Here is a 19,362-nt window from a genome sequence, read left to right as displayed (position 1 = left end):
ATGTAATACGCCCTAAATAAATTCTCCCATTTTCCCATAGGGGAAATGGGAAGGGGGAGGAGTGCTCTCATACATTTTTGTACATAACTCTAGAGTTTATCAAGCAAATTGAAAATTGCAGTGCAAAATGAACAAAAAAAAATGGGTTTGTTGAATTTCTGCTCGAAATAACAACATTTATTTCAATTCGAAACGTAGGATTTAAATAAATTTTGTTAGAAACAAGACTATTTTTCTGATAATAAATGATAATGATGATAATGATAATGATAATGATAATGATAATGATTTAGGAATTAACTTTTAAACTCTAAATGTCCTTTTTTGTTTCCGGAATCTGAAGGAGCTATGTGGATAGTTCTTTTACCTTTTTTTAAATATTGTTTCTTTTTAAAAGTTTTACTTTTGCAATATTTTGAAAGAAACTATAAAAAATAGTAGATATAAAATTTCTAATGACCAGTGTTCTCTGTCGATTTTTTTGACAATTAGATTGTTTGACATCCAGTTTCAGTTAATAACATTTTTGTTTTGATTGCTGACGAGAAATCTATCACGCTATTTGGAATGCTCTAATAAATTAATTTAATCATTATTATGAAAAATTTTTTTGAAAGCGTTTTCGAAATGTAACTCCCAAAAAACGAATAAATTTTGAAGGGTTTAACTTTCGATAATAGGAAGTAATTTTTTCTAAACCTTGAATTCAAGATATTTATTGAAATTGAATTGAACATAGAATATATTTCCAAATTAGTTGGAATTTGTCATCAGTAGGTCAATTTTCCTCTTATTTTTAGAAATCAAATTTCTGTCGACCAAAAACTCCTTTTTTACCAGTTATTTAGTGTAAATTTATTGGTTCTAGTTTGCAATACTTACAATTTCTCGTTCAGGAACTCCCCGCGGGTGAACTCCGACAGCCTTCGGGTACTCTTTTTACTCTGCCCGGAATTGGCAACAGAACTCTTCCGGGGCATCACTAACGGAGAAAGCTTCCGGAGGGGTTGCTTACACCAACGATAATTTTTAGCGAACTTTGCAGGAGCCAACATGTCCAAAGAATTCGATTTGAAAATGGCCCCCGGTTGGGGAACTAACATCCTGGCGATCGTCCGCTCATGGTGTCTCGGGAGATGAAGATCGATGGGGAGCACACTTTTCGGGAGTACCTCCTCATCGATTTTTGAACAGAGGGCACTGGAATCGGTAGCCGATTTACGGAGTTTTCCGATGCGGGAATAGAGGTCGTCTTGGGGGTTAGGGGAGGTTCGAGGGTGTCGATTTAGGGGTTGATGGCGAAGGGGGCTGTTGGTACGTTTGTAGAGGTCCTCGTCGCTGGCGGCGATTTTCTTGAGCCGGGTTGGGTTTCCGGATAGTTTGTTGTCGGTTTCACAGGAGAGTTTATGGTCGGTTGAGGTGGAGCGGGGGCTGTAGGATAGGATATTGGAGAAACGGCGGGCTCGGGTAGGTTTTTTAGAGGCGTCGCCGGTTTTGGGGGAGGTGTATTCCGGGGAAGGAGGAGTGTGTTTGATTTCCGGAATGGTGAACTTGGTGTTAAGCTCGTTGCGATTGTTTTCGTTGCAGTTCTGGAGCTCCTCTTCAGTGATTTTCTTTACTAGGAAACGATTTTTCGTTTGTTGTTTAGGGGAGTCGGCCTTCTTGTGAATGATGTCGTAGATCGTCGAAAGGGTATTGGAGTTGCTGATGGAATCCGGTTCCTTTTGGGAGCTGCTGCTGTTGCTGTTGAGGGATTGGTCACTGGGTCCACTGGATTCTATAGCAGCTTGTTTGCTCTGAAGGATATCGTAGATGGTTCCGCACTTGAGGGAACTGTACTGCGAGTTGACACTGGATTTGCGGCGGCCGAATTTTTCCGAGAGGGCTCGCTTCCGGAGGAAGACATCGTCGGCGGCGTCGGATTTTCGATGCAGGATTTCGTAGATGGTCCCGTAGGTCATGTATTTGTCGTACTTTTTGTACGCTTTGCTGCCGTACGAGATAAGTTTGTCGTAGATTTTGTAGTTTTTGCGATAGATTTCTTCTCTCTGAAGGGCAGTGGTATCCCGGCCGAGGGAAGCGGTCGAGTTGCGATGTTCCTCGGGTTTGCTTTTGTTGCGCAAGATATCGTAAATTGTACTGTTTTTGACGTGATTGTTTTCGCTTTCCGAAGGGTTAGGTTTGGCCTCGGGAGTCTGCTGCTGTAAAGGGTCAACCTTATCGTTCATTTTCAGTTTTTTAAGGCTCAAGCGCCGGGAGTTTTTACGCTTCATTTTGAACAGGCCACTGACCCCGGACAGGGTGTGTTGCGTTTGCTGCTGCGGATCCTCCTCAAGCTCTTCCTCTTCAGACGTCGGTTTTAAGTTACTAATGCTAGTATCACAAATTTTGACTAAAGCTTTAAACTCTTCATAAGATTTTCGTCTCGTTTTAATGCTATCGCTAGAGTTAGTGTTGGTTGATGTAGCATTGGTGGTGAAGTCTTTTTCGTCTACTACCGAGAGTCGATTGCGGCATTCGGTTTGTTGTTGTTGGTGCTGCCGGAACAGGGATTTGAACTCTTCGTAGGACTTTCGGCGGTTCCGGGATTGGGTCACCAGACACTCTTTGATCTGCAGCTTAGAAAGCTCATTGAGACGGTCAACGTCGTTGTCGTTACTGGGATTAGCCTGGGGCTCTTCGGCTGTTTTGAAGCTGTCCACTCCGTCCAGCGGGGGTGGGTTGGAATTTGGGGCAGTTGGAGCATCTCCGGGTTTGTTTTGATGCTGCTGTTGGAGTTGTTGCTGAAGCTGTTTTAGCTGTTGACGCTGTTGCTGATCGATGAAGCCCGAATCCATGGAGCTGACGGTGCAAGTTGAATCGAAACTAGTTTTTCTGCTGGAACTATTGTATGGCTTGCCACTTTGGGACGGAACTGGTAGGGCGGTGGGCGAAGATGATGAAGACGATGATTGATTATTATTGAAGAAATTAAGGTCTATCGTGGAGTTGGATCTGCCCTTGATCAATTGTTGGCTATCGAGGGCAATTTGGAGAGCGAGCGCGTCCGCTTCGAAGTGTTGCCTCCGGAGCGATTCCAGACGGGCTTTTAGTTTCATTTTCTTATTGACCGTGGCATAGATCGGGATATTTTCGGTGCTCTTCTTGATCACCTTGCCCCCGGCCGATCGATCGCTGCGGATCGAACTTTTGCGCACCACATTTCTGCGGGAGTCCGACCGAGATTTGATACTTTTGTAAGTGGCCAATCGCTTAAAGTACCGGTTTGAGATATTGTACAATGGATCACAGTAGAGCCGGCCTTTGGCGCGACCGTTAAGGAATCGGGACAAAAGCTGCGATTTGTTGTTGAGTGAGTTCAAACTACGACTACGATGACTGGGCGGATTGGAGCAACTGGACGACGGATCGTTCATGCATTTGGCACAGCAGAGAAACTCGTACATAACCTCACCCTGACTGCCGCCACCAATGCCGTACAGATCCGGAGGTTTGCACTCATCCGGACTTAGCTCGGTTAGGAACGCATCGACTCGACTTTCCTCGGGCTCCGAGCCACGATCTGCCAATTTATCGTCTATTCTATTGCCGCTGCTGGCCTCGGAACCATTAGTATTATCGTGGCTTTTTGCCGCCGCCGGTTCCTTGGAGATGCAATTACTAACATCACTATCGGATGCCTCCGGCAATGCCGGCAGGATTGATTTATGATTACCGAACCTCCGGCCACCTGCCGCCGCCTCTGCCGCTTCCTTGCCGGCCTTTCCCTCGATCACCATCGATCCGATACTGAGACCGCAATCCAACAGGACAATGGCACCATCACTGGGCAGCAGCAAACGACCTTCCGAGGCGGCATTGATGAGCTCCTTCATGGCCAGCACATGCTTCTCGGTGATGTTGCCCTGCAGCTGGATTCCTTGCAGAGCAAACGGTTGTTTCTTCTCCGACGAGTTCGGATCCGTGCACCAGACCACGGGCATCGTCGACATTTCGCTGTCGGCAATTATTTCCCCGTTTCCCCTTTTCTGATTCTATCGGGACACTCCGCGCTTTCCTATTAGTAACGTACTAAAGTTGGGACCCAAAACACGCTTCAGTCACATTTGAGCGCCTCCTGTCCCGCCTCTGCCCGGGAGCGCTTAAATCACTCGGAATCTACACTCTCTCACACTGTAGAGATGAAAAAAAAACACAAACCACTCGTATTTGTAAGTTAAATAAATATATTTCCCTATCACTCAAAGCGATCAGCGATCGCGTCGCAGAACTTCGAATAGCGATTGAATTACACACCGAACACCTCCTTCCTTTCACATTCGGTGAGTTTCGTTTTTTCTTCGCTTTTTCACTATGTATTTTGTCGATTCCCTCCTCGGGTCTAAATCAACTTCAACATCAACCGGTGGGTGACGACTCCAAACTCCAACTCGCTGGCAAGATAGATTTCATCACATTTTCACTCGCGCGCGAAACTCACACACTTTCGCGATCACTGTTGCTATTTCTTCCAAGCAGCAACCAACATTTGTAAAGTTCCGTGAGTTCTCGAAAAATTGTTACTGCTGCAAGCAGCCCCTTCATTTAATATCTAGTTAGAACCTGTGGAAACTTAAAACATTAGAAATCTGGTTGGTGCCCTCACGAAAAAAAAAACAAGAAGGAAATAAGAAGGCCCTCCCCCCGGTGAACCGGCATGCTCGGAACGTTCCCATCCATCGATGGATGGCGGCCACCGTTTCGCGAGAATCATTGGTATTGTTTGGTAACAGAACTGACTTTTGCATGTGCGGCGGTGGCTTTTGGTTTCGAATCGAATTTTCCATAAATATTGTCTGGCTGCGTGTCGCGTAACAACAAAACCTGATGGAACAACACAATCTCCAGCTGTTCTGTAAAGGTTTCAACTACAAATTTTTCTCCTTCCCTTTTCCACTTAGAAGTGGAACGACGGCCGAGCACGGCAAAAATAATTTGCCGTGACTAATGGTTTTTTCAGATTTGTATGCAACCATCACCATTCGAGAGTGATGGTTGGTTTGGTGATGTCAACATATGAGTTTTTTTTTGCGAAAGAACCCCAGCCCACTCTTTCGAATGGAATTGTTAAGTTGAGTTGTTTTTTGACAGCTTCAATCGGAAGTCAGCTGTGGCGATGCGATGGTACTTACGATGCATGGGCACCATCAATAGAGCAGCTACACCGGTCTGGATGCTCTTTTTCCAGGTGCGATGAATATTTATATGGGATGACAATTGTCCAATCCATCCCGCCCCTCCTCCCCGCGTAATGATCATTAGCAATTGATTGGCTAAAAATAGCACCTTTATTTGGAAGTAGGTTATGGCGTCGGTTATCATTTTCAAGGATTGTTGAACTCATTTACAGTGATTCAGCGTCAAATGAGTTTCAAATGAAATGGAGAAATTGTTGTGATCTGGCTGATTTTTGTGATCCGCATTTCAAATACATGGGACTCCGAAGGCCAACATTATATATTCACGTATTAAACTAGAAGAATTTTGGATTTTTTCTAATGTTAAAACCAGTTCATCAACAGAATTATATCAGTCAATTTTTATTTTCAGAAAAAATACCTTCATGGCGACCGTCATAAGTTTGGTTTATGATTACAATTTTGAAACGGATTTAAGTCGTCATCGAGTCAAGAGAAACTGCGATGTAACAGAGATAAAATGCACTTTTGATGATTGTTTGAGTTGAGCTACATTAAATATTTTCACTATAATAATTCCATAATTTGAGGCTATGAGTGCAAATTTCACTTATTCTGGACAAAAAGTGCCAACGCGAGGGGATACTTACGATCAAATTTGTCGAATTTTTCACTGGTCTTTAGCCTCCAGATAACGATCATGATAACAAGTAAATTGTGTTCACCTTTCCCTAAGTATTAGGACAAACTGCAAACCCCTACCTACCAAACTGTTCAAAAGAAAGTTAATTTTGATATTGAGAACCTTAAATTGAATAAAATTTGACTACTACAGGGTGACAATAAAGTTTCCGTACTATTTAAAAATGCTTCAAATCTCCCTGCTTAGTTGTAAATTAAATCGAACCACTTGAATGACAAGCAACATTCTATGAATCCTTGGTAGCAACATCAAACGAAAAAAAATCAAAATTGGCTCGAAGTTCCCTCCCACGACCTCAATACATTCATTTTGCCAGTTGCGAATACCTCCGAGGATGCTCGCTCGCACATTTTCCGTAAATGTCGTTCTAGACTAAGGTTCCTAGAAATTTTTCAGCACGTATCCGGGCCGGACAAAAACTTGGAAAAATCTGGGCATTTGATTTCTAATTTTTTTACCAAATATCCGGGCAAATTTGGTCAAAACTCAAGAATTATTCAACTCAATTTAAAAAAAAACTTGAAATATATTTTTTTTTCATCTAAACTTTTCAGCAGATTTCAAATCGTATTTTAGGCTTCCATAAAACCTTTCATGATTATTTTTTAAAACTTGTTCAAGAAATTTCGTTTTGGGCGCATAATTAAAAAAAATTTGTAACACAATTTGTTGTTTCATTTTGATTTGTCAATTAAAGTAAATAAATCCGGCCAATATCCGGGCTTTTATCAATGAAATTCGGGCAACCTGGCCGGACCGGACTTTTCCCACATTTTGTTTTAAATATCCGGGCAATCTGGCAAGCTTATACTAGACCCTATCTGTACCAAATCGTTAGCTGAGAGTTTTTCCAACAAGATGGATTAAATGGCATGTTCCTTTAGGTATAGACCTGTGAGCAAGGTTGCCGAAATCACAGAAAATCAATAATTTCACAGAATTTTGTGAAAAATTTCATCATAGAATTCTGAATCACAGAACACAGAATTTTGGAAATATTCACAGATTTCACAGATTATTAAAGTTTTTTACGTATTTCCAAAATTATTTATTTTATGTCAACATAAATTTTGGATTTCTAACTTTGTTTTTCAAAAACTTGCAAAGTCAATTGATGTTTCTTCAGTGAAATGTGAAAATGACTCATTTCTTCGTGATTTTTCAACGAAACTTATGCTGTTTCCTTCTGGCAGGGTTGCTAGCGTTTTTTTCCTTTTGAAAATCCAAAGTTTTTCCCGGTTTTTCTCAGTTTTTTCCCGGTTAATAACCGGTTAAAAACCATGACAAATACTTCTAACACGTAGTCTTTTCATATCGAATTGAAAGTTTTTCTGTTTTTTTAAATGAATCTAAAGAAATTTGCATCTATTCGTTGTTTTGCTCCAAAATTTCAACAATTTTGCAAAAAATAAGTCAGGTTAACTTAATCTATAATGTAGTAATTTTCAGCCACTGTGAAATTTTCCAAAAATTTTTTAAGAGTTCTAGAAAAAAATTGTATAGTTCGTATAGAAATATGTACAAAATACATCGCAACATGATATCAAATCAACTTGAATAAGGATTTATCTGACAAAACTTAAAACCATCAGATTACAGGAAAATATTTAGTTATTTTCTAAATGCAGTTATATTCTTTTATACAAATTAAAAGATATGTTTTAGAAAAAAATGTTTATTTAAAAATACAAAACAATGAATGACTTTAGTTGTAGTCATTTGAACTAAAGATTCGTGAAAAGGGCTGAACTTTAACCGTTTGAATGTAAGATATCATTTGGTATCAGGGTAAACCCCTTGGATTTCGACAGGAGCTTTTTTTCGACTTAACTTTTACATACGACATACAGTTGCGTTCAAAAACGAATGAAATCGCGTGATGTTGTTCACTCTCTTACAACTTTGACAAGCTGCCATTTCTCTCTCGGTTGATATTTGTTCATGAAATTTGGCTGGAAACGAAGATACTGCTGCTCTAGTAAAAATTGGAAATTTGGAATTGCTTCCCTAAATTCGCCGTTTCTTTGAAAATTTTCATTAAAAATCACTTTAATTGTGTTTCAAATTTGGCATATTCAACATATTTAGTAAAGCAATTCCCAATTTCTCTTTTTTACGGAAATAGTTGTATCTTTGTTTCAGTCATTGTAAAGACTTCAAATTTTGTGGAGCGTTTGTTGGATAATTGAACTAAATTGAGTGGAAATTTTATTAAAAACTTTTGGAATATGTATATCGAACACTGAATCATTTTACGTCGACAACTAAAACTGGTACAGTCGAACCTGGATCATCGAGAAATCTCTTTAAGTTAGAGAAAACACCAAGTCCCAAGCTTCTAAAATCACTTAAATGAGAGTGTAAAGCCTCTATAAGCTAGAGTCTGTTTCCTGACTAGACCAAGGAAATTAGAGAAAATACCACTTTTGTATTGAAGTTTTGGTACCAAAATGATATTGGGCTACCAAAGAACAATTTATCCATTGTTCCTTATTGAAACTCACTCGAGAAAACTTACAACTGGCTTCTTATAAATCAGTGGATTTTCATCAAATACACATTGAATAGTTGCAGATCACTTTAATGCATTTATTTGTTGCTGACCCTCTAGAAAAGAGAACCTGGTTAAGTTAGAAACTTCTTTAAGCGCGGAAAAAGTTCAATCCTTTGGACTCTCGCTTATCCAGGTTCGACTGTAGTTAGTTCTGTGTTTAGTTTTCTCGATAACAGTTTCATTTTAAAATTTATAACATTTGAGTTATGCTCGTAAGTGTAGCACACTTGCGGAGAGCTACAAAATTAGATATCTCATATTGCTCTGCAATTAGTTAAAAAGCCGATTCATTTTTCGTTTGTTAACAAAAGAACTCAAATAAGCATTTATGAGATAAATCTGTTTTGGGACTGTTAAAAACTACTTTTAAAAGGAGAATAATTTTAAAAATATGTTTGTTATTCCGTGAAAAAATTCATGCATGACAATTTTCCCGGTGAGGTGCCGAAATTCCCGGCTTTTTCCCGGTTTCCCGGTGACGCGATGAAATTCCAAAGTTTTTCCCGGTTTTCCCGGTTTTCCCGGTTCGCTAGCAACCCTGTTCTGGGTAAAATCACAGAAAGTCAGAATTTTTTTCGCCAAAACACAGAATTTTTTTTCTGCAACCTTGCCTGTGAGTTCAGGCGAATATTCTTGACCCAGGGTGGCCAGCGGATGTCCACAATTAAATTCCCGGGTTTTTCCCGGTTTTCCTAATTAAGATTTTAATCTTTTTTCCGGTTTCAATTTCAACATACCCAGATAAATACTTTTGTATACCGTAGAAAAGACTTTTCACAGATTTTTAAGGTGAAAGTGAATTAATCGAATTAAAATTTCTAAAATTCTATGCTAAATTCATTGCCAACACAGGTATACAATATTTACTATTTCTGAAGAGTCAAAATTTCAAGAGCTGATTTCTATTTGAGGTGCTGATTCCAAGAATCAGCTTTTTTTATCAGCTTAAGAGTTGATCGAGATTTTGTTGACCTTTGAAAAAAGTCTACATTTATTTTGAAAATATGTAGCTTCCCTTTATTAGAAAAACTGGACAACATTCGTAGGATTTCAATATTTTAGATATTTTGTCATATCAATTTAATTGGAAATCGTAAGTTGTATTAACTTCCGAGTAACATCAGTTTTCATTACGTTTATTTTTTCCGGTTCTGTAAAAAACGGAAATTCCGAAAGCATTTAAAACTTTATGGGATCTACAACATCAAGGAAACATCTGAATCCTTGAGGGCAACATAAGTTGATAGAAATCGTTTTCGATTTTCATATAAGGCCCTTTGATCCAGAGGGTATAAGTGCATAAAAGCTAATTTCGAGAAAACACGCTTTAAAAATGAAGTGTTTGGTTATTTTCCGTAAATTAAAAAAAAATTGTACTTTTCTTTTGAATTATAAAATATAAAAATTAAATATTTTAAATCTAAATAAAAAAAAACAAAATATTACAAATATGAAGAATCTAATGGCGTTATTAACTCAAAATTGAACATTTTTGCACTTACACCACTTTGGCTCTAATGGCCTCATAAAGATTATTTAGCTCATCAATTCTCAATGGTCATTTTACTTAGAACTGATGAGATTTAGAGTTTCCAAAAGACTATCATATCACTTAAAATATGAGAAATTTTGAATTCAGGACCCAAAAATTTCCAAAATCAGCATTACACGTTTCAGAATCTAAAGTGCTGGTCACCTGTAACAAACATGCACAAACAAATGGCTGGTCACCTGTGTAATTTGAAAATGGAATTTATATTTTTAATTTCTTTTCTAAGTTTCCAACTTAAAAATCTAGGTTAATTCGAGTGGCATAAATTGAGTTGTTTTTTTTTTTAATTTATCTTTTCCACAGAAATTCTTGAAGCAGAATCTGATTTTGAAGCTGTTCTTTTTTTTTCAATTACAGTTCAATCATAATCTTAGATTGTAAATTTGAAATTTCAGTCTGATTTCTAAATAAGAAATCTTAATCTTAATCCTGAATTCTGAACATGAATTTTCCATCTGCATTTTGAGTCGGACTTCTGTATAAATAATAGAAAATTCAAGCCTATCTCTTAGTTTGAATTTCCTACCTAAATTTTGAATTCAAATCGAAAATAAATTTAGATTCTGAAATTCTTATCATTTTGAATATATAATTCTTTGTGATTCTTTTTCGGCAAACAATCTATTAAATAGCAACAACGACTTTTTATTTATGATTCCAACGTATCGATCCTCGGAATCATAAATAAATAGTCGTTTTTGTTAGGATGCTAACCGAATAAGCATCCCACATAATCCATGAAAAGTCAACCAATCACATATGAATATTATTTCTAAATCTGATATTTGAATTTTTAAGTAAAGTTCACCATTCTGTTTTTAATTTAATTATTTGAAACACGTTTTTCCAATTCAGACTCTTATTGCTAGTTATTTCTAACATTTGAGTGAAAAGCTCAATTGGGGCACAACAATTTGCAACTCCATCTCTCGTTAAATCATAACAGAACAAAATTGACAAATTTGTACATAAAGATTCTGAAAAAAATTCTTTTGATGAACTTTCCTGTTTTGTATGTAAGTATACAAGACATTACTCACCTACATTGGAGGAAACAGAACTAGATTTTCCAACGAATAAAACCCATAAAACAGTTTTCCGCTTTTAGGGCAAGTTTGACGTACTGATGAGCTATGATTTTTAACAAACTTAAGTTGTCAATACTGAACTCTGGTTTAAGGGGTGCAGTTTTCAAGTTTGGCTAGTTTCGATTTTTGGTGAAGATTTTTGGATTTTTTGAAGTGTTTAAATTTTTTCGGACAAATCATAATCTGCCACCTTAAACTGTTTTGGAAAATAGTTATGCCATCGTTCTTGGAGATTATTTCTGTTTTCTTGAAAAAAAAGCTGATCTTTAGTATTAGAAAAAAATGAATCGATAATCAATGAATGCAATTTAGATAGATTTTTTTCCTTAAATGGCGACCGTAAAAAATTTGCTTGACGAATTTGAATTACAGGTGTTTAGGTTTCAGAAAATGGCTATCTAAAAAAGACTAGCAAAAATTCTTGCATAAAACAATATTAAAGTAATTGAAAAAATCCGTTGATTTTGTTCTATCAAAGAACAGCTTTCTCGAAGGCCAAAAGTAATTTTATTTTACACAAAAAAAGGTGTGGACTTCACTTTTTTGATGTTTTTCTTTATAAATTTATTTTGTGCAATATAGAACAAAAATTAATACTACAACTTTTTTACACAAGTTTATATATTCTTGGGTGTTCGAAAAAAGTTTCTGAAAACTTTAAATCAATTACATATCTATATCAAAAACTCAGAACTATATAATGATAATTGAAATGTTTTTATGTTGGCAAATCAATTTCAAAGGTTCTGGAATAGAAAAATCTGACAGCAGATTAAGATAAAAAGTACTGTGTTCTATCAGATGTTCTATGTAGGTTTCTCTTGAAATAAAACTTATAGAGTAAATCTACCAACAGTTTTGAATTCGAGTTATAAATTTCAGTCAATTAACAACCAGCTAGAAAAAAAACTGTTTTTTTTATTTGGATGTCTAAGTTTTGATTGGGATTTAAAAAAAATATCTTTCAAATCATGTTTATTATTGATTTTTCATTTTCAAATTTTATGCCAAATTTATAAGATTACTTTTGAAGAAATCAAAATTTTCCCACAGCACCCTTCCAAATAATCGAATTTCAAATCAAATCAAATCACAATGTTCTGCAGACTTCAGCACTGTGTTCATGAAAAATTTTCTAACCATTCAACGGATTCGAAAATGAATGTATTCCAAAGGCAAACTTGATTTATCGTTAATTGTTAGAGAATGACGACAAAGCCAATTCAAAGGTTTTTCATCCTTTTAAATGAGGCGGCTTTCGAAGGCTAAATAGAAAAACAAATGATGTTTGATGAATTATTTTTGAATACAGGGATTTAATTTCTGTTTTACTGGATTCGGTTATCCAGCTTTTATGTTGAACTTCATTATAATTTTTTAGCAAAAACGTTATGTACTCGCATCGTAATACAGATTGATAAAAATGAATGTTGAAATTCTTCAATTTGTTAGGAATCAGTACACAAGAAAACGTCTTTTTTTTAATCTGGAAAAAAATAAAACTGAACGACATTTAAAAATGATTTTCTAAATATTTTTTTTCTATAACTTTCATAAGCTTCAAATATTCTTGCTAAAGGAGAAAAATTTTCATCGGTAAGGCTGATAAATTCGTTTACTATGTTTTCCTTATTTTAACGTTAGAACCCAACTCGAGACTACGTATTTAATTTTGAAAACGGAAAATGGTCAAAATTTTACGTCGGAAGTTAAAAACAAAATTTTAAAAATTTAAAAATAAATTAAAATTGCAACTTGAAAAATTACTTAAAATTTAAAGATGGATACTGATGTGATTTTGACATCCTTTTTTTTTTTTTAAAATCTGCAGTTGTTGCAAATAGCAAAAATGCAAAATCAAATATCATGATTCCTCGTTCAGAATTTTGAGTTTGGTTTTATTATTTATGACCATACGTTTGCATAGTCAATTTTGGATTTTGCACTGTGATTATTTTTTCTGATTGTATGGTTCGAAATTCTTAGTCTTGACTTCTTAACACACTAAGGATCGCGAAAAAAAAACTAAGCCGAAAAATACCGAAACTTTGGTATTCTATATCTCTGAAACAACTCTGACCAAATTCTACATATTAAGCATTTTTAAGTTTCGGCGAATGTTGTAAGTTGTAGCTTTAATTTTTATTTTTATTTTTGAGCGGTAATTCGAAACTAGAATTTCTCAGTTAGGTTAAAGAAACTAAATAATTCCTTTTAACCCTCATCCGCATTAGATTTCATTACCCTAATCAGCACTTGTGGTGTCAATTTGACACCACAAGCTCAAATCGTTATAACTTTTGGCGTGTTAGACCAATTTAAACAAAACTTACATCAAAAGAAACCTTGTAATGTCAGTGAAATATGTTTAGAACATTATATATAGCTAAAGTTACTAGTTTTCTCGTTATTCAGCATGAAAGAAAAAAAATCCGAAAAAACATGCCTCACGAAAACTGCTGTAGTTCATATGTTACAAGTCCAAAAAAATATTTGCCTTATGCATATGAAAGCTGAAGTTAATGCCTACATCATGAAGACAAAAAATATTTTTTTAAATTTTTTTTAATGAAATGGTCACAAAAAGTTCAAAAAAGTGGTCTAAAAAACCTTCTTTTCATTCGATTGCTAGTAAATACTGTTTGAGCGATGGTAGAGTTTTGAAAAAAATATGACTACAAAATGTATTAAAATTCCAACATTTTGCTGTCTTTAGATTTTTGATGCAACAAAAATTGAATTTACTGGAATTTTTCAAAGTTCACTACTTTGCGCGATTTTTTTACAAATTGAAATTTCATCTGTTTTTGTGGTCCACCGTCATGTTGTACCCGGATTATCAGTACTTTTACTTTGTTTGGACCAACCAAGAGTATATTCATTGGAAAGCACATTTAGTCTACATTCTAGTGAGGTGCAACAAATCACGCTGTGAGATTTCCCAAAAATATGAAAATTATAAACGTAAAATCATTCCTGAATTTCTAGAACTACAAGCACCGCGTCCAACAAAACGTGTTTGTTTGCTCTCCGAGTAGGTACGGTGGGTGGTGATTCGGGCAGAGAGCGAAGCCGACAGACCAAGAAATGCACGACACGCATCGTTATTTCGTCTGTCGGCTTCGCTCTCTGCCCGAATAACCACCCACCGTACCTACTCGGAGAGCAAACAAACACGTTTTGCTGGACGAGGTGCTTGTAGTTCTAGAAATTCAGGAATGATTTTTGTTTATAATTTTCATATTTTTGTGAAATCTCACAGCGTGAATTGCAGCACCTCACTAGAATGTAGATTAAATGTGCTTTCCAATGAATATACTCTTGGTTGGTCCAAACAAAGTAAAAGCACTGATAATCCGGGTACAACCTGACGGTGGACCACAAAAACAGATGAAATTTCAATTTGTAAAAAAATCGCGCAAAGTAGTGAACTCTGAAAAATTCCAGTAAATTCAATTTTTGTTGCATCAAAAATCTAAACACAGCAAAATGTTGGAATTTTAATACATTTTGTAGTCGTATTTTTTTTTAAACTCTACCATCGCTCAAACAGTATTTACTAGCAATCGAATGAAAAATAGATTTTTTAGACAACTTTTTTGAAGTTTTTGTTACCATTTCATTAAACAAAATTTAAAAAAATATTTCTTGTCTTCATGATGTAGGCATTAACTTCAGCTTTCATATGCATAAGGCAAATATTTTTTTGGACGGGTAACATATGAACTACAGCAGTTTTCGTGAGGCATGTTTTTTCAGATTTTTTTTCTTTCATGCTGAATAACGAGAAAATTTGTAACTTTAGCTGTATATAATGTTCTAAACATATTTTACTGACATTACAAGGTTTCTATTGATATAAGTTTTATATGAAGTTCATAATAAATCAAACGACTTAAATAGATTTTACTTTTGTGGTGTCAAAATGACACCAAAAGTCGGAAAAGGGAGTTTTTTTGTCCAGGCTTCCAGGGTTCGTCCATAAAAAAAGTAAAGATGCAATATTGAAGAACTTTTGAATTCATTTAGGGTCCCCGAAGAAATTTTTGTATTTTGAAGCTTCTGAAAAAAGATACAAGCCTTCAAACTTGCAATGGTGTCAAAATGACACCCTAATGCGGATGAGGGTTAATTGACCTAACAATTAATTCTTCACCAGTATATTTTTTTAGTATAATCTTTCGAATCTGTCTGTCTTGTCTGTCTGTCTTGTCTGTCTGTCTTGTCTGTCTGTCTGTTTGCAATAATAACTTTTGTCTAACAAGATAAGTAGTTATGGTTTTCGACAGAGTTGTTTAGCGGAAAATTTCCTTTAGAGTATTTATAAATTATCACAAAAACCATTAGCAGGCTCGGTTCCACAGAAGAAACCCAAATGATGTTGATTTTTCAGTACAAAATATTTAATTTTTCATTACAAACCTCAAAGTCCAAATTTGCTCATGCAAACGTACTTGAATATTCTACAAAAAAACGAAGTTTTTTAGACCTCAGGGTTTGAGAAGTTCAAAAATTACCCCAAATCGACACATTCTAATGTGTATAGCAAGGTAAAATAAATGTCAAAGTTTTTTTGCGTTCATATTTTGTATCATGACTGTATTTCTAGATTATTTTTCGTCTTATCTCGATAAACAAATCCTTTCATTGAATAATGAGTTAGACACTCTGTTTCTTGAATTTCTAGCAGATTAAAGATTACAAAGGTGCTAATCAAAATAAAGGAAATAACGAGAAGGAAGAAATCAATAATGTTAACATGAAAACCACTTTTTGCTACGATGAGTATTAGAAATCGCATCCATTTCATTATTATAATATCCCACTATTTCTTTCTCTCAACTGTACAATACAACAATAACGAACAACTAATTCAATGTTCTATTTTACAATTCAAATCAATAATCCATTACGTACGGAACATGAATATTAAAATGTATTCACTCAGTGAGTCATATACGACTACACATGGAAGGCGTGAAAAAATCCATTGCGAAATGTTTATGTAATTATAATAAACATCAGTTCCCGTTTCCTAACTTTAAAACATTATGATTATTTAATTGTTTTAACGAATATCGTCCTATTGTAGATCATAGAATTGAAAACAAATAATCCATTCAGGAAAAAACATGGAAACTAATTCACAAACGCCTCAAATGATATTACCCAACCCCAGTCGGAACAGGAAGAAATTATTATCAGTAGCAAATAGCACTAGCTCATAAATAACTTCCAAGCCCCGGTTTAATTGTTGCTTCCGAATAACAAGCTCTGAGAGATGTTTCTTATTCGTAGCAAATAAAAAAAAACAAAATACCTGTGCTCGTTTCCTCCCCCGCTTGACTCGATAGCTAGGTCCAGTAACATCACTGCTATCAAACTAATAAACCGATTTGAAGCCGCACTTCCGATAATCACCCTCTTTTAGAGAAGCTTATGGCAGATATTGGGTTCCGGAGTATCACCTGTTGTGCTCCCTCGAGATTGCAACTAAGTACCTGCTAGCTTACAATTGTACCGTAATGGACGCAAATAACTCGAACGAAATCAACTGAACTACTGAAAAGCTGCTTATCGTACCTATGAAGTCGTTCATTCAAAACGCCACTTGAGTCCGGATTCCCTTGAACAGACAGAACGGACTAAGTACGGTCAACCTCGGTTTCCCGGTCAGCTGATGAACTCCACACCAACGATATGCCACCAACAACTAGAAGACAGGCAGACAGACACACTAGTAGCAATGCAGAAGTTATGAACAGCGTAACTAGAAGAAGACTCACAGCCATGCCACTTCCTGGCCATCATCAACCATATCGATTGGGGTTGTCCCGTTGAACGATTTTGATGGGTGCCGAACGCCCAATAAAAATCGAGTACGTATATTGGTGATTTCATGGCAATCGCCATCGTTTTGTACCCGAAAATGGTAATCACAACACTAAATGAGCAGCAATGAGCGGCGTCACGCTACCGGCCCGTGTTCTTTTAGAGACAGAGCAAAAAAAATAATTTGCAGTACTTGAACCGGGGCCGGCTTTCAATCGCGAACCGCATTCTTGCCAATCTGGATGAATGGTCACATCGCTTGGTTGTTTCAGTTTAGAAGCAAAAAAAAAAAAGAATTAACAACAATATAACGAAGCTTGAGCTAGACACTTCTTAAAAAAAAATAACACTTTCGGTTCAGCAATGAGTAGAAACGGTACGAGAGAGCGGCTCACAACAGGTCCTTGAAAAAAACGCCGGTAACAACTTAATGAGGTGTGAACGTACACCACACTAATAAACGGCACACGGTTTGTCCATCGGGGCAACAGAGAGTTGGCCCGAAAACTACACACAAACACACCATATTTTGTAGTGATAAAATTGTTGAGCTGTTACCGTTTATCTGATAAACGATTTTGGTAACCGCTTAAGCGATCCTAATGACCTGAGATTGTAATCAGAATAACTTTCATATCTCTCTGCGTGTGACATGATCATTGATCGCGCAGTGTAATGCTCAAAAAATGAACGAATTGGGCAAAGCGAACAGAGTAACCCAACTAGATAATTTTGAAATAAAAAAAAAATTGTCGAAGAAATATTTAACATACCCCTTTTTTGCAGGGCCAACATTCAATAATTGAAAATTGAATAAAAAAAATCGCAAAATAACACTAGTGAATTTTACTGTATACTGTAATCACCAATAGAATCTTAGATTATAAACTTTTTGTACAGCTTAACGCTATATACACAGACATGTCAAAAGCATTTGATGTGACCGAAATCAACGCTTTACTTTCTTTCTTTGTAAAAGTGGAATTGGTGCATACTTCATTCAGAATTCAGTACGGTAGCTAGAGAATGTCAAATACATGACTTTCTTGATTTAGCTAATCAAGGTGTTTCGCGAAAGGATCATGTCCAAAGTAACAATTTTAGCTTTATAAGGTTCAACACAACTTCGTTGGAGCTATAGCATTAATCTTTATGAAAAGCTAAAGCGCCAGAACTCTAATAACGCTAAAATATGGCTATTTGGCACTGTTCTAGAAACGCCATCATGAATATTTTTCAAATCTTCGATAAAATTATTATGGTTTCCGCGTATGTTCAGAATGATGCTAATCACTGAAAATCGCAAAAAATCCCCACAACATTGGTTTTGGGTGAAAAGGCTAAGCTAAAAGAAGTCGAATCTCGCTATCTGACGCTATCTTGAAATCCAAGATGGCGGCATCCATTCAACTTTAATATCCGGTAAACGACTAAAAATCACATAAAAAACCCAAAATATTGGTATTGGATGAAAGGGCTAAACGAGTAGAAGTCAAATTTCGCTATCCATATTGTGGGCGTTTCATACGATTTTCAATAATGTTCAGCATTTTTAAGTTAGGTGGAAGCCTTTTATACTTGTACCCATACTATAGGGGTTTCAAGCGATTTTCAATAATATACAGGTTAAAAAAGAAAAGCCAAAGCTGCCATCTTGGATTTCAAGATAGCGTCAGAATATCAAAATTGACTACTCCTTGTATAGCCCTTTCAACCAATACGAATATTGTGAGGGTTTAATTTGATTTTCAGTGATTTACATCATTGTAAACTTTCACCCAATACCCATTTTATCAGCAGCAATCAGTATACTGAACGAATATAACATAAAAAATCCAGTTAGGCCCCCCTTTTCGAAATTTACAAAAATCACGAGGGGGGAGTGAATGAAGTTTGAAGTATTTTATGGAAATTTCGAAAAATTTATCAAATATTCGAAAGATTACAAGAGCAAAAAACAAATTGTAAAAGATGACCTGACGACCTGACGATTTTTGGTAATAGCCAGTGGCAGAAAGACTATGTCAATAAACCATCGTTTGCTAACCGACTCAGATAGTGCACTGGTTAAAATATCGGACTGGCAAGCCGAAATGAGATGTTACAGCGAGTTCGATTTTCACTAAATTTTTATTGAATGAATTATCAAATAGTGGTCATGCAGCATTTTGCTTGGGAGCTCGAGTCTTTATGCCAGTTGTGCTTTTCCAATCATATCTTTTTTGGTACAGTACACTTTTCAGCACAGAGATTTGCTTAATATGCATTGGGTTTTTGCAACCTCTTTTATGGGTGTATGGATTATTAGATTAACATTCTGAAACATTCCGCGCCAAAAGTAAGTAAAATTTAATGATTTGCTTTGGTCAAATGTGCAGGAAATGTAAAAATATGTTTTTTTTTAACATATCTCTCAAAGTTTTTTCAAAAAGCTAGTAAACCAGTAGGAAAAATAC

At 36.0% G+C, this 19,362-nt stretch overlaps 1 protein-coding gene across 2 annotated transcripts in view; it reads right to left on the bottom strand.

Moving 5' to 3' along the window:
• Positions 1–19,362, bottom strand: part of LOC129757985 (uncharacterized) — a 186,862-nt gene that overhangs the window by 122,750 nt on the left and 44,750 nt on the right. The window contains exon 2 of one of the 2 annotated variants that reach the window (XM_055755404.1): positions 883–4,602. In XM_055755404.1, coding sequence (XP_055611379.1) covers positions 883–3,992 — 3,110 coding nt within the window. In that variant the 5' untranslated portion in view covers positions 3,993–4,602. Of the gene's footprint in view, positions 1–882; positions 4,612–19,362 lie in introns of those variants that run through there. The other variant, XM_055755405.1, reaches the window with a different exon arrangement.

This window comes from Uranotaenia lowii, chromosome 3 (genome assembly GCF_029784155.1).
Source record: "Uranotaenia lowii strain MFRU-FL chromosome 3, ASM2978415v1, whole genome shotgun sequence".
Taxonomy (NCBI): domain Eukaryota; kingdom Metazoa; phylum Arthropoda; class Insecta; order Diptera; family Culicidae; genus Uranotaenia; species Uranotaenia lowii.
This window is presented reverse-complemented; position numbering and strand designations above follow the sequence as displayed.